Below are 15,422 nucleotides of genomic sequence, written 5' to 3'. Positions count from 1 at the left end.
CGCAGTATAAAGCGCGCGTTCGCTGTGTTTCCGTCATTTTCTCTCGGTGCAACGATGTCCGAAACGCCATGTACAACGTCAACGTCGGCGCTAGTTGCAGCGGCAGCGTCACCACCGCGGAGCAGCGGAAGGCTTGGGAAGCCGAACGTAAACGTCAGCGTCGGCAAGCGGACCCCGAACTTCAGGATCGTCTTCAAGATACCGCGCGCACCGACGCTAGGAATCACGCACGATCTCTAAATAAAGACGCAACAACCCCGTACAAACGTCTCCTCTCTTCTCAATACGTTCTCTCACTAACTTTCATTGGGTTGTGTTGCCAAGTGAAACGAAACGGCAATTGGATGCGCACCCCCCGCGATGCTTTCTCATCCCACCATGGTTGCCCGTAGGGTGAGATGATGTGACTTCGATGTTTTTTTCGATCGAATCGCGGTTTTACGGATAGCTTAAACAGCTTCGCGGTTAAAACTTTGCAAATAGCTGCGTACTTTGAAAGGAGAACAAATAGCAGGTCAGTACATTGTCACAATGCTTCTATAAAATTTTGATGGTTGGAAAACCGAGACATCATCCGCTATACGTAATGGAAATATTGTCACGTTGAGACGACGGGCTACAACCAGTCTGTGGCAAGTGTGAGTCACGAATCTAACTCTTTATCGGGTAAAATTGTGCACAGAAAAACAACACTCGGAGCACAACAGTCATGGCGAGCACATTTGTCAGCCGTCGAAATCTGATCTACCGGTCAGGAGCGTTGGTAATATATGCGTGACTCATAGTATTTTCTAGAGTACTTGCTGGTGCTCGCGGACATTCCAGAATGTAGACCATTATTCAATTCGAGCACGCAATCTGATTAAATAATATGTAATGGGGTTTATTGACGACTCAGAAACGCGACCGTCTCAGTTGAGCGTCGGACACCGAGAGCGCGAGCCCGTCTTCGTCGGCGGGCCGATGATGATAGTGCGTCCACAGGGCGCGCCAGTCACACAGGGCGCCAGTCTTCTTCGCTACAACTGCCCCCTGGAGAAGAAGGAGCCATCCTGGCGACTCAAGGAGAGCAGAGGACAAGGGGGTCGTAATAGGGTTTAAGTCTCTGGACGTGGACTGTCTCGCGTCCACGACGCCTCAAGTCAGTAGATGGCGTTAGCGGCTCGACGACGTAGTTGACCGGCGTCGTCTGTTCAACGACGCGGTAGGGACCGTGGTATTGAGCGAGGAGTTTAGAGCATAGACCAGGGGTGCTTGAAGGTATCCACAGCCAGACTAGTGAGTCCGGCTGGTAGGTGCAGGGAGGTCGGTCATCATCGCGACGGAATTTTTGGAGACTCTGGTCTAACGCCGTGAACGAACGGGCCAGCTGACGGCATTCCTCGGCATACTTGGAGGCTTCAGACAGAGGCGTGCCCTCTGATGGGTCAGGCCGGTAGGGGAGAATGGTGTCGAGCGTACATGTAGGTTCACGGCCATATACGAGAAAGAATGGCGAAAATCCCGTTGTGGCATGTGAAGCGGTATTATAGGCGTACGTAACATATGGCAAAACGAGGTCCCAGTTGGTATGATCCGATGCCATGTACATGGATAGCATGTCGCCCAAAGTACGATTAAACCGTTCTGTTATGCCGTTCGTTTGCGGATGATTAGCTGTACTGGTGCGATGGACGGTATGGCACGCGGTCAGAATGGCGTTAAGAACTTAGGAAAGAAACGCACGCCCTCTGTCACTAAGAAGTTCCTGCGGTGCCCCATGACGCAGTATGAAGTGATGCAGTAGGAAGGACGCAATGTCGCGGGCTGTCGTTGTTTGCAGTGCCGCAGTTTCTGCATAGCGGGTGAGGTGGTCGACAGCGACAATAATCCAGCGATTGCCAGCTGATGTGCAGGGAAGAGGGCCGTAGAGATCGATGCCGACGCGGTCGAATGGTCGGGACGGACAAGGAATGGGCTGTAAAGGACCAAAAGGACGAGGAGCAGGAAGCTTGCGTCGTTGGCACGCTGTGCACGAGCGAATGTACTTTCGCACAAAATTATACATGCCACGCCAATAAAAGCAGGAGCGAAGCCTGGCGTAAGTCTTGAAGAGGCCGGCATGGGAGGCATTGCGGGTCTGAATGGAGAGCGGAGCATACATCTGTGCGCAGATGGCGGGGAACGACGATCAACCATTTGCGACCGTCGGAAGCGTAATTTCGACGATAGAGAACACCATCCCGCAACTCGAAATGAGAAGCGTGGCGGCGGATAGCACGTGAAGGGCGTGTTGTTGAAGTGTCAGAAATGCAATCCATAAGTGCCGCAATCCAGGGATCGTTGCGTTGCTCCACAGCCATGTTGACGGGCACAGGCGACGAAAACGCCGATTCGATGGCTGTAATGCATGTCATGTCACTTGGTGTAGGCAACCGAGAGAGGGCATCCGCGTCGGTGTGTTTACGGCCAGACCGGTAAATGACGCGTATGTCGAAGTCTAGTAACCGTAGAGCCCAGCGCGCAAGGCGGCCAGACGGATCCTTTAAAGTCGATAACCAACATAGAGCATGGTGATCTGTAACGACGTCGAAGGGGCGGCCGTACAGGTAGGGTCGGAATTTTCCAAGGGCCCAGATGATAGCCAGGCACTCCTTTTCGGTGACGGAGTAGTTAGATTCCGCTTTCGTTAGTGTTCGGCTGGCGTAGGCTACTACGTATTCATCATGCCCACTTTTTCGCTGTGCAAGCACGGCACCAAGTCCTACGCCACTGGCGTCGGTGTGGACTTCCGTGGGGGCCGTGGGGTCGAAATGGCGCAGTACGGGAGGCGAAGTGAGCAAACGCCGCATGGTTTCAAACGCATCGTCGCAAGCTGTGGTCCAAGTGGAAAGTCGTGTGTCGCCGCGAAGCAGCTGAGTCAACGGAGCAATGATGGAAGCGAAATTCCGGATAAAACGACGAAAGTAGGAGCCGAGCCCGATAAAGCTCCGAAGTTCTTTCAGAGACGTGGGTTTCGGGAACTCGGCGACGGCGTGAAGTTTCGAAGGATCAGGGAGTATGCCATGTTTCGATACGACGTGTCCGAGTATAGCAAGCTGCTTGACTCCAAAGCGACATTTCTTCAAGTTGAGTTGGAGGCCTGCCTCGATGATGCACTGCAGGACTTGTTCGAGACGGTACAGATGTGTGGGAAAATCTGGAGAAAAGACAACGACATCACCAAGGTAACATAGGCATGTCTTCCATTTGAGCCCACGAAGCAGATTGTCCATCATTCGTTCGAATGTAGCAGGGGCATTGCAAAGCCCAAACGGCATAACGTTAAATTCATATAGGCCATCTGGGATCACGAAGGCTGTCTTCGGGCGATCGGCAGGATCCATAGGCACTTGCCAATAGCCTGAGCGTAAATCGAGCGAAGAAAAATACTCCGCGCCTTGCAAACAATCCAGAGCATCGTCGATGCGCGGTAAAGGGTAGACGTCTTTGCGAGTTATCTTATTAAGGCGGCGGTAGTCAACGCAAAATCGAATTGAGCCATCTTTTTTCTTAACCAGGACTACAGGCGACGCCCAGGGACTATTAGAAGGTTGAACCACTCCACGCTCAAGCATTTCGCTTACTTGGTTTTCAATAACATGGCGCTCCGCGGGTGATACACGATAAGGCCTATGGCGCAGTGGTGCGTGGGTGCCGGTGTCGATCTCGTGACGTACAGTCGATGTGCGGCCTAATGGGGCGTGTTGACAGTCGAACGTAGATTGGTATTTCCGTAGAAGGCTGAGAAGCTGCGAACGCTGCGTAGGGCTCAAGAGGGCATCCACTGAACTATGCAAGCTATAGGTCAACGAGTTCACGTCTGAACAGGTGTCGTCAAGAGGCGCGTCAAAGATGGTAACCGAGTCGGCAGACTGAAGACGTCCAAGGCACTCGCCACGACGTAAGACGAGGGGCGTGGCCTTAGCGTTGGAAACGAGTAGTCTCGTGCAGCCACCACTGACAGTTAGGACAGCGAAGAGAAGGGAACATTGTCGGCGAACAAAAATGTCCGATGGGACAAACAGGGCAGTAGTGTCAGTGGCGAAAGTAGAGCAGGCATGCGCAATCACCGAAGAGTGCGGAGGGATCGGAGTGTCTTCTGTAACGACCAGTTTGTCGCCGAGATCGTCAAGTTCATGTGAGCGGGTGTCGGGAAGCGGAGAAAATTCAATTTCGGCGCGAGAACAATCAATGACGGCCTGATTATCGGAAAGGAAGTCCCACCCCAAGATGACGTCGTATGAACAGGATGAGAGGACGACGAACTCGACTGTATACGTGTATCCTTCAATGACGATGCGGGCGGTACATGTGGCAACAGGGGTAATGCACTGGGAACTTGCAGTCCGGAGGGACAGCGCAGATAAGGGCGTCATTACTTTTCGAAGCTTGCGGCAAAGTTCTTCCGTAACTACTGAAACGGCGGCGCCTGTGTCGACTAATGCCAGTGTGACGACTCCTTCAACAGACACTTCGATTACGTTCGTCGGAAGAGAGCGAGGCCTTGTGTGGTTCGACTGGAACGCAGTTCTCGCCTCTTGAACTGCGGTAGCTAGTTTTCCTGCTCCGATGGGGCCGGACGCCGCCGCATGGGGGAAAGTGAGCGGCGACGAGGGGATGGCGAGCGACGATCACGGGCAGAAGGAATGACGTTGCGCGTGGACGGCAAGTGCGAATCACGTGGCGGTGAGAAGGACGAAGCTGGCGAAACGTAGGAGGAGACAGGTTGGTCATGACCTTGAAGCCATAAGCGACGGCGACAGAGCCGTGCCACGTGACCAGGGATACCACAGAAGAAGCACACGGGGCGATTGTCGGGTGTACGCCAGGGTCCCGTGCTAGCTGGTGATCTGGTGGTGTACACTGGAGGGATTGGACGTGGCGGTGCAGCAAACGGTGGCGCTGAAAAAGTCGATGGGGGTGGCCGTGCTGCAACCTCGGCGTAGCTGAGAGGTACAGACAATGGTGGCGCTGCACGAGGAGACTGTATGGCTTCGGACACTTGTTCTTGGAGCATTTGACGCAACGGAGGAGCCAAGGACGGCGTAGGTCCGGGGACAGCGGTGAGTAGGGATAGCTGGCGGGCGACTTCGGAGCGTATAAATTCCTTGATTTCGCCGAGCAGATAGTCGTTGTTAGTGACAGCGGCTAAACTTGCAACGGAAGCATCGGGAACAGAAGAACGTCGAGTGAGCAGACGTTGCCGCCTGAGTTCGTCGTAACTCTGACAAAGTTCAGCGACCTCGACCACGGTCCGCGGGCTTTTCGAGAGGAGCATTTGGAATGCGTCGTCTTCGATTCCCTTCATCACGTGACGGATCTTGTCAGACTCAGTCATCGATGGATCGACGCGCTTACAAAGGTCTACAACATCTTCTATGTACTTGGTGAAGTTCTCACCGGGTTGCTGGGAACGGCTGCGCAAGCGCTCTTCGGCACGGAGCTTCCGCACCGCAGGGCGACCGAACACTTGCGTAATGCGCGCCTTGAAATCGGACCAGGTGCGAAGGTCGGATTCGTGGTTGTGGTACCACACGCTAGCGACACCCGTAAGATAGAAGTTGGCGTAGCTGAGCTCCGTAGCATCGTCCCATTTATTGGGGGCACTCACCCGCTCGTAGATCGAGAGCCAATCTTCGACGTCGTATTCGTCGGAGCCGCTGAAGATGGGAGGATCGCGTTGACGCACGGGGCCAGGACAAATCAATGTTGGCGGTGCCGGAGGTGTTGTTTGGCTGGCGTCGTCAGGCATGATGGCCGGCAGCGTCCGATTGCGTAGTTCCAGGGTTGGGGAAGTAGAATCCAGCACAGCTCCACCAAATATGTAATGGGGTTTATTGACGACTCAGAAACGCGACCGTCTCAGTTGAGCGTCGGACACCGAGAGCGCGAGCCCGTCTTCGTCGGCGGGCCGATGATGATAGTGCGTCCACAGGGCGCGCCAGTCACACAGGGCGCCAGTCTTCTTCGCTACAAATATTTTTTCTCCATACAACCGGTGATAACGAGAAACTTCTGTCCCATGTAGGCGCATCTTGCGCCGAGGGATAACAATGTAACCGTGGTAAGCCGGTGAAAACGGGCAGCGTAAAAATATGAACAATGTGGCCATGTCAATATGAAATGGCATGGCAAATTTGTCACACACGTCTGCACGTGGTTGACGACTGTTGCGTATGAGGCAAAAGTTATTCGACAGTTTTAGAATACCGCCTGTCGCTTTACGCACGTTAAATGCAGGTACATTTGCGGGACGTTACGGTGCGTGTACCTTGAAGACATTTAGTTTAACGTACGTAAAATTCTAAGGTAAGCGCGACTTTAGATGACAGGGGGCCGTCTGGTGCCTCGTGGCAAACATAATCAAGCCAAGACGATTCATTGGCAACCACCTTGTCGTTTCTAAGCCTCCTATGTTAGGCTTAAGGACGCCGGAATCGCTGGAGAATCTGAGAAATTAGACGCGCTATGCGCTCATAACTAAAAATGTTTCGAGGACGCACAAGGCCAGTTAAACCGTTACTGGAGATCAACGGCAGCAAGAGCGTAGCCATCACAATAATTCTCGTGAAGCGGTAGCCATGGGTGCCGCCGTGCTAGATAGCGCTATTTTCAGCGTGCGTAATCATTGCGTACTTAGATTTGCCAAATAATGTACGTTACCACAACTGTACCTAAGCCATAGACACCAAATAATGTACGCAGCGTCCACAGTGAAGGCAACGCTATTTTTTTAGTACGTAACGTGCTTACGCTTGGTTGTAAACGCTGTTCTTAAACTGTCTGTTGTCGAATGTGATGCGATAGACAAAAGGAGGGAGGTTAAGGCTGGAATCCATGCGGTGACGAGCTATAGTAGTATGTTTCATATAGATAGCACGACATGGTGTGGCGCCTATTGAATGAATGAGAGTAGTTATGTTTTATCAGAGTTAACGCTAGCTTGACAATCGTAGTTTTCAGCATTGAAGCAATCTGTCCTGTTCGATATTTGTCCTACCATACTCCCAAGTATTGATCATGGCGAGACCATGCATTTGATACTTATTCCAGTTTAGTGTGTGTTTTAGTGGTTCGTATGATACTCGCATAATTATTATGACTGCGTAAGTTCGCCTGCGCACCAGAGGAAAGATTGCGTGCTCAGTGAACACCCGAGCATTTCATGCGCATCTACGCAAAGACTAATTGATTTAACTACTACGCTTTTCCAAGGACCATTCGTCTTTGTAATGACCTTCCTAACACCGTGGTTTATAAGAGTGAGCAAAAAAACTTCCGGCTTCTTCTTACAATGCATTTTTGAAACAACTCTACATAACCTAACTGATTATTTTTGTCTTTGCCTTTCCCGTTAATAATGTGCAACTACGCGCTAAATACTGTTTTATTATAGCCTAATTATGTCTTGCTCGCTCTGTAATTCTATTGATTTTTTTACTGTGTGAAATTTTGTTGTTTAATGAGCTGTCACGGCTGAAAAGCGTTCGGTTTGTTCCTTGTACATATTGTAAAACTATATTACTCTATACTTGTGCATTTTTACCCTACATTTTTGTATATGTATTCACATGTGTATTCTAAGTAGTGTATTAATTATCTTTGAATCTACTCTGCCCCCCCCCCTTACACAATGCCTCTAGGAGCCTGTAAGGTATCTTTGAATAAATAAATAAATGTCATTATAAGCGGAACGGCTAAATATTCATGTGGGCAGCTTCTATGCAATTTGGTGTGGTTTATAATGTTAGATAAAATCCGAGTTTTTAGGCTTAGGAATGCTGTATGTTAGTTAACACTATAATGTTAGGAGGATTTTGCTAAGCGATGTGTTAACTATGAATCAAGTCCCGCTAACGTTAAAGCACAATGTGATTATGATGTGCAGGCTAGATAAGGCCGTCATCCCCGACTAGTCAATTCTGCAATCATACCTTTATAGACTATTTAATTTATTACACTAGGAAGAGTAATGGGCTGGAGACTCTTATCTGCAGCTTACCTGACGTTTTATCTACGGGTTAGCACATAATGTTGCTCATGACAAAAACTTGCTGGTGGAAATATAGGAAATAGCGAACTCATGGCAGGCTTAGGGAATCAAGGTGGAGAATGGTTGATTTGGCGATAAGACGACCGTGAGCAAGACAACCACACATTTTGGTGAAAGCTAAAAAAAGATGTGGTTGGTTTGGTAAACGTCTTCAAAAGTCGTGCTGATATGAGAACAAAAGCTGCTGCTCGCAAGGTAATTATGTCAGAGACGATAAGATGTGCATGAGAAATTTATAGGAAATGCAGCTTACGGGAATGGGGTGAACTTTTTTTCATTGATTTCTGATTGCCTTATTTACACAGAAGTAATGCTTTTTAAGTTGTCCTGTCGGCTGGCACGTGCCCAAATACTAAACATTTCCTGCAAATGCGAAAAAGAAAGAAACTAAAATTTTCACAATAAGCCCTAAACGGAATGTCCATTTCATGATCCAAGGGCACGTTGAAATGGAAGTTGGTCGTCAAAATCAAGTCGAAAATATTGTTCGGGGCACTCAGACACTCCTCATCAGCAAAATGTTTTCAAATCCCGAAGCAACATGGTGTGACTAACGAATTTTCGGGAATGCTTTCTAACATTTCTTGTGTAACAGCCAGTCTTTAGCATTATATTTATATTCTACCCACAAAACGCGTAACAGTAGATCTACATACTTCGTGATGACGCTGTTTATGCGCGCTCAGCTACACTGGAGAATCTTTACTTCAGGGTGTTTTGGGTCATATAGGGAACAATGTGTATTTTTTCATGTTTGCTGTGTGGACGAGTACGGTGTTTTCCATTTTTTTCTTATTGGCTGTGCTATTTTCTTCCTAAAAGGACCCAGCTATCTTGAAAAGTCTTACTGTGAAAAAACGACGGAAACTGCAGATAACATTACCTCTTTCAGCAAAAGCTTACAAACTCTCTGGGACATATTAGCTCTTTATAGACGCTATATGAACGCTTTGTTATTGCTGTGATTCAAGAGGGGCGTATTTCTTCGTAGTTTTCCGTGTGTTTCGACTTGCCATTAGTCGAAGTCGTTCATTCTGCTTGTTCTATGCCGACGGAGCTGCCTCCAATCTGGGCTATATTTTGTCATGTGAAATCAGCGCTGTGAGTAATCTATTCTGTCCCTGCTACGAGAACGCTACTGTCTCCATGCTGAAAATTTGTCAGAATTACGCAATTTCACCATAATAACTGGTCATAATTCGACTTTTTAACAGATTTCATGGCACTGGATTATATGGAACTGAGATCGGCGAAGAAGAAGCAAAGGTGGCACGCAACAATGCCAGTAATAGCATACAGTTGGCCATCTCATTTTTTGACCAGACACTAATGCTCTAGTGCATGCACTATGGCACGAAAACGCTTGAGCATAATAGGCGCTGCCGAGTCACTGTCACTTCCAGCTTCACGAACTCGGCCTAGACATACAAGTGAAGTTAACGCCCTGGAGCAAAATGGAAGCTTACTGCACAGATTACGACTAACTGTGGCATTAACTCGGCGCTACCTGCACCTTAATGGCCAGGCAAGCAGTCCAGACTGCGGTGGGTGCGATATAATAGAAAATGCGATGTGCTATGCAAAGCAAATCGTTGCTACGACATTTGTACCAGTTTACCAATGAACCTCTGTCTGAAGAGGATGTATTGAGATCTTGGTAGGATTCTTGTCGTCGGCGTGTTGTTCTAAAAGCTCGTATCATATTCTTGCACGACAACGCTCTGGATTTGAGACTGGAATAGTAATTGCTTTTCATATTCGCTCACCACCATGTGCGTCCTCATCATCAACACCTCCTCTCCCTATTTACTTCCATTTCCCTTCCCCAATGCTGATCAGCAGGCCAAAAATCCGATTCAGGCCGACCTCTCAGGATTTTCATAATAATAAAGGTGTCTCTCTCTGTGTGTTTTATTTTAGGGAAGAAACCACCGGGGCAGCTGCAGCGACATGGGCGATTGTGATCGATTGCTCGGCTATGAGTTTCATCGACTCGAGTGGTCTTCGCGCTCTTGATCTTGTAAGAGAAGTACTTCCTGTCTGTTTTTAGACAACATACTGCACGTATATAAAGAAAGTGTACTGCCAGTGTTTCTGCGTATGAATAGGAGTTCATAGTTTACAGGTAACCGTAGTAGCTTGACGAATTTTCCTCTCCAAGTTGGGCAGGCTTATATGCTTCACTTTCGAGGTAGCCAGGCTGGTCTCTAGTCTACTTGGTCATGTTGATTACCTAGTTTTCAACAAAAAGACCTTCAATTCTCAGGGAATGCGACAAGGGACAAATGATTGGGACTTAGGCATCTGACAAAAAAAAAAAAACGCGTGCGCCGCATGCGTTAGGCGGAGATGTAGGTTCTGTCCCCACCTGCGGTAAATTATCGTTTTGTTTACTTTCATTTTGGTTTACACTAATATTTCTACATTTCCATTAAACATTTTCATCTAGATAAATTTTTGTCATGTCATGCGATTAAATGCTACGCGTGTCTTTATATGGCATCGTCTGCAGTAAGATTAGCATGGTATGTGCCAAACGTAAAAGTTGTGTGCGCCCAAGAAATAGCTGCATTCGCTGTCTTTGTTTGCTCATTCTAGCTATCGCTTGTGTGCTCGAGAGCGGAGCTGCAGTACTGTAGTTCCCTGGTAAGGCTGGCATGTCAGAAGTACGCCAAACGTTTACCCACAAACCGCTACGATTCTACGAATCTGTTAATATTTATACCCTCTCTAGTCCAATATGCTTGGTGCTTAATGAGCAGTTCTCTCTCAAACAAAAGTGAGAAAATGCAGTTGTCACTACTACGCAAACGATTAATGACGCACTCTGTTTTTATCTTTCAAGGTAGTGGACATGTGCCGCGAAAACCATTGCGCCCTTTATCTGGCATCGTTGCAAGGTAGGTGTCCCAGTAGGTGGGTCTTGCAAGGTGGGTGTTCTAGAAGCTCCGTTAAACTGACGGTAACTACAAGTATCACCACCATTATCGTACTGTCTTCTTATAGTTTTTTGATAGCCAGCGAGTCTAGAACTCGTATTTCTCAAGTATTGCTTCAGTGAGATGATAAGAGCTCTACGAAAATATTGGGTGTATAGTCCTATCGCCTGCGTATATTTATTTTTTCCTTTACTCATATCAGTTTCACATGTGTCTTCAACATTTATCGTAGTGATACGCCTGCTAGCGAGGAGTTTCAACCCTCCAGAGTGACTCATTTGTTGAGTCATTATCCTGCTTCTAAGTGATGAGGTTGTTGTTTGGTCTCCTGCCGCCCTGGATGAAATGCTAAGTGCGCCTAATGCTTTGAAACTGTTATCGCTGCACTGACCTTTTGTTGCAAGTAGAAGACCTGAAGTCTTCCAAATTAATTCCTAATCCTTTCTTTCATGTCTTGATAGCCCAGTAAATTGTTTGTGGCTTGAAGCCTCCTTTGCTTATAGCCACAAATCTGTGCAATTTTTGTAACTTGCATTTGGACATGAAACGCTTATTTCTCGATGATCCATGTCGCAATTTGATGGCCTTACGGAGTCAATAGAACGTGAAATACCAACTGATGATATTGAGGATGTCAAGAAGGCATGGCACAGAAGCATGCTTTAGATGATGATAATGATGATGACTGTATTACTGTACGCAATGTCAGTAAGGGGGATTGGCGGTTGGTCGAGTGGCGCAATAAAAACGTAAAACGTGCTCGGCGTGGCAATGGCTTCGCTGTCCTTTTTTCTGCAATGTCTAACTTATTACCAACTAACGCAGGATGGTACCTTGATAATAGGTACTTTGTGTTAGGTTGATGCTGAAACGAAAGCAACATTTAATAAAGCCTGGCAAGGAAACTAAAGTTCGTGAATGGTTGCCTCTAGAAATTCACACAATAGTTGTCATCTGAAAAAGACAACACTTGGTAGATCGACAATAAGTTTGCAAATAAACTGCTATCGTTCCTGGTTGACGTACAGTCGTCAGCTCTCATTCAACTTTCATTTATTCCTGATATGCCTTGCGGTAAATACGTCTGAATAAATATAAATCTGAGACAAGAAGTCATAGGGGATCAGAATTACGAGGAAGAAATTTGAGGCAAATAAAAATGAGTTGGAGTGCACACGGGAGGCTCTGGTAATTAATTCATAAGCCGCCAGTTCCGCTCTCTCAAAAAGAAAAATATTAGCGCATTCATCCAGTACTAACCTATTGGACTCAATCAGAGAAGCTTGAGAAGACGCTACGAACCATGAAACGAAGAATAAAAAGAAAAACAAGAATGAACGCACTGCTGATACTCTAGTCATATTTTCATTATCTAAGAAGACAAGCGTTGACGAACGGCCTTGATGGTAAGACATACCTAACATTGTTTTAGGCACATTACCGACGAGTAGAAGCGCTTGTTTAGCCTTCAATACGCTTGAAACAGTCTTAATTATGATTAAGAGGTGTTTCATTGGTTCTGTAATGCTTGCTTGTCCTATAAAATGTGCAGTACATAATTTGCTTTCGCCGTATTTCTCACAAAGTTTATTGTATTATTCTCAAACCATACTATAAGGCTATTCATGGCCTATTACCTTCAAGTAATTGTGCCAAGTCACTGAGGAGCGCATCTACAAATCATACGTTGAGACGATAACCGATGCTGCATGAGAGTAATGCAATAGTTTCCAAGGCAAGGAATAAGGCGTCGGGAAAAGAAGATAATTATATTATGTGGCGATTAAACAAGTCGTGTTTGCTCTATATATATGGTGACTGTAAATGGACGAAAGACACGGTTAATTCTGCAGCCCTTCAGGGAGCACGGCGCAGAACGCGCGTTTGCTCTCCGCCGTGCGTTCGCTCCCCATGAAAGTGCGCGTCCCTCGCGCGCTTTCACTCGCACATTCATTATACGGCGCGCGGCGACAATTTAATCGCCGTTGACGTCATACGGAACCACACGGAGACGGCGACGCTGACGGCAGAAATCTGCTTTGAGTGTCCATATAATTGCTATCGCAATAAAATTGCAGGCACGTGACATGCAGGCTGCTGATGCTAGACGCAAAAGTTGGGAAACGAGGTAGCTAGGAAAAGTTGTCGATCAATTGCAATGGGAGCGCCTGCTGGTGACGATGACAATACTGTTGATGTTCTTTCTGTTTGTAGATGCCGCACTCAAGGTCATCAAGGGTCAAGAAACCGTGTTGCAGAACGTTGGCATTGACCATATCACCCCTACTGTTCAAGATGCAGTCGCACTAGCCAACTGCCAGCTATCTGCACGATTTTACAGCACTCAGCTACAAACGTACCTTTGACGGCAAATAAAGTTTACTGTGATGAAAGACTAAAGAAGTTCATCCCTTATCAAACAGGATCATCGAAATCGATTGCAGATATGATATCACTCAGTGATTGAACTGCTAAACGTTTTTCATGTAAATGCGCTGAGCATAAAAAAACAAGGAGGACAAACACAATTGCTTATTCGGGTCAATCGCGTACAATTTTCATATCTTATTGTGTTGTGAAACATGGCTTACTGGTAATGGTAACCCCCGTATTGTGAAAATCACATACCATGGGTTAGTAAGAACAAAGTGCAGATGATGTGGCGTAGCTGTCTATGTTAGCAGTGCCTTGTACATGAGGTTTTTCCCTAATTTTCACTTGTAACAAATAATGTAGAATGTATAATCGTACGCTTAGAATATGTCACAGTTGTGGTTATGTATCGCCCACCGTTGGGAAGCAAACTCACTTTATTTGATTTCCTTGAACAAGTTCTGCATTTCCTGAGCCATTCATCCTCCCCCTTTATCATAACGGGTGATGTAATTATAAACAATTTGATGGACGACATATCATTCCGACAGTTTGCTGGTCTAATCAATTTGTTCATGTGCACAAACATGATCTCGGAACCCACGAGGCTAACGGCGCAAACGGCTACTTTACATGATATATGTATAACCAATATATACCCAACTGACTGCCTTGCTGGCCTGTTATCCGCTGAGATAAGTGATCATCCTCTTGTATTTTGTTTGATTCCTTACGCGAACAAACGAGGCAAATGAGGAAAAAAAACACAGATTTGTAGTTTACACGCAAGAGCATTAGAATATTTCCGTTCCCTGATCGTATCAACAGACTGGTCATGTGTATTTGGAAAACAAGATCCAAATGCGGCATACGAATTGCTCTTTGATAAAATAATTACGTTACGACCAAGCGTTTCCGTTGAAATTGTGCAATCAGAGGAGCAGGAAAATGCGAAAACCCTGGATAAATGCTGCATTGCTAAAAATGATAACAAGAAAAAACAAAATGTAGCACTTGTTTCACCGATTCACCGATTTCAAAGAAATACATAGAAATAAGGTCACCGCTGAAAAAAAGCAAGCAAAAATTCAGTACTATGAACGGTTATTTTCTACAACAAAAAATGACCCTAGGAAAGTATGGAATAAAGTTAAAGACCTTACTTCTACGAAAAGACAGAACACAGATATACACATAAAGACAGACATTGGCGTGTTTACAGGCAGAGAAGCAGCTGCTGCTCTGAATGAATATTTTGTTTCCAGCACCCAGCATCATGACAGGGGGAAACCCGTGGCCGCACCTATACTGAACAAATTCAGTCTTACTAACTCAGTGATACTAACACCTGTTAAACCTGCTGAAGTTGTGCAACTTCTGTTTAAAGTAAAAAACAACGTCTCTGCTGGGTATGATGGTTTGAAACCAGTACCAATAAAATATACTGCGGACATCTTTGCACCAATCATTTTTCTCATCTTAAAAAGAAAGCGGTATCTTTGTTGATTGTCTAAAAATAGCACGTGTCTGGTCTATTTACAAAGGAGGTGATAAACATTTATTGACAAACTTCCGGCCGATATCTGTCTTACCTGTTCTATCAAAGGTGATCGAGAGTGCCCTGGATGTTAGACTACAAACATTTTTCAGTAAATATAATGTAATCAGTGACATGCAGTAAGGTTCCCCCCCCCCCAAAAAAAAAATCTTGGGAAACAGCTCTTCTTAATATCAAACATAAAATAATAACAAACATCGAGAATAGAATATATACATTAGGTTTATTTGTATACCTTATAGAAAGCCTTTGATTCAGTATGCCACAGTTTATTAATTAGCGAATTAGAACAGCACGGTGTACGATGTATCGTACTGGCACTTTTACGACATTACTTAACTTATCGTTATATTGTTATAATATGTCAATATAAATAATGACGCTTCATCTTACGTGGAAATTATCACGGCTGTTCCACAAGGATCAAGACTTGGACCTCTTTGGTTTGAAATTTATATTAATGATCTGTGTGACATCG

At 46.2% G+C, this 15,422-nt stretch overlaps 1 protein-coding gene across 1 annotated transcript in view; it reads left to right on the top strand.

Annotated features, from left to right (window-relative positions):
* LOC119465170 (sulfate transporter-like) overlaps positions 1-13,401 on the top strand; it is a 71,640-nt gene extending 58,239 nt beyond the window's left edge. The window contains exons 15-17 of the mRNA XM_037725965.2: positions 9,995-10,094; positions 10,920-10,974; positions 13,228-13,401. Of these exons, the coding sequence (XP_037581893.1) occupies positions 9,995-10,094; positions 10,920-10,974; positions 13,228-13,379 (307 nt within the window). The 3' untranslated portion in view covers positions 13,380-13,401. The remainder of the gene's footprint in view (positions 1-9,994; positions 10,095-10,919; positions 10,975-13,227) is intronic.
* Positions 13,402-15,422: the final 2,021 nt, after the last annotated feature.

This window comes from Dermacentor silvarum, chromosome 9, assembly GCF_013339745.2.
Source record: "Dermacentor silvarum isolate Dsil-2018 chromosome 9, BIME_Dsil_1.4, whole genome shotgun sequence".
NCBI classification, from domain to species: Eukaryota; Metazoa; Arthropoda; class Arachnida; order Ixodida; family Ixodidae; genus Dermacentor; species Dermacentor silvarum.
This window is presented reverse-complemented; position numbering and strand designations above follow the sequence as displayed.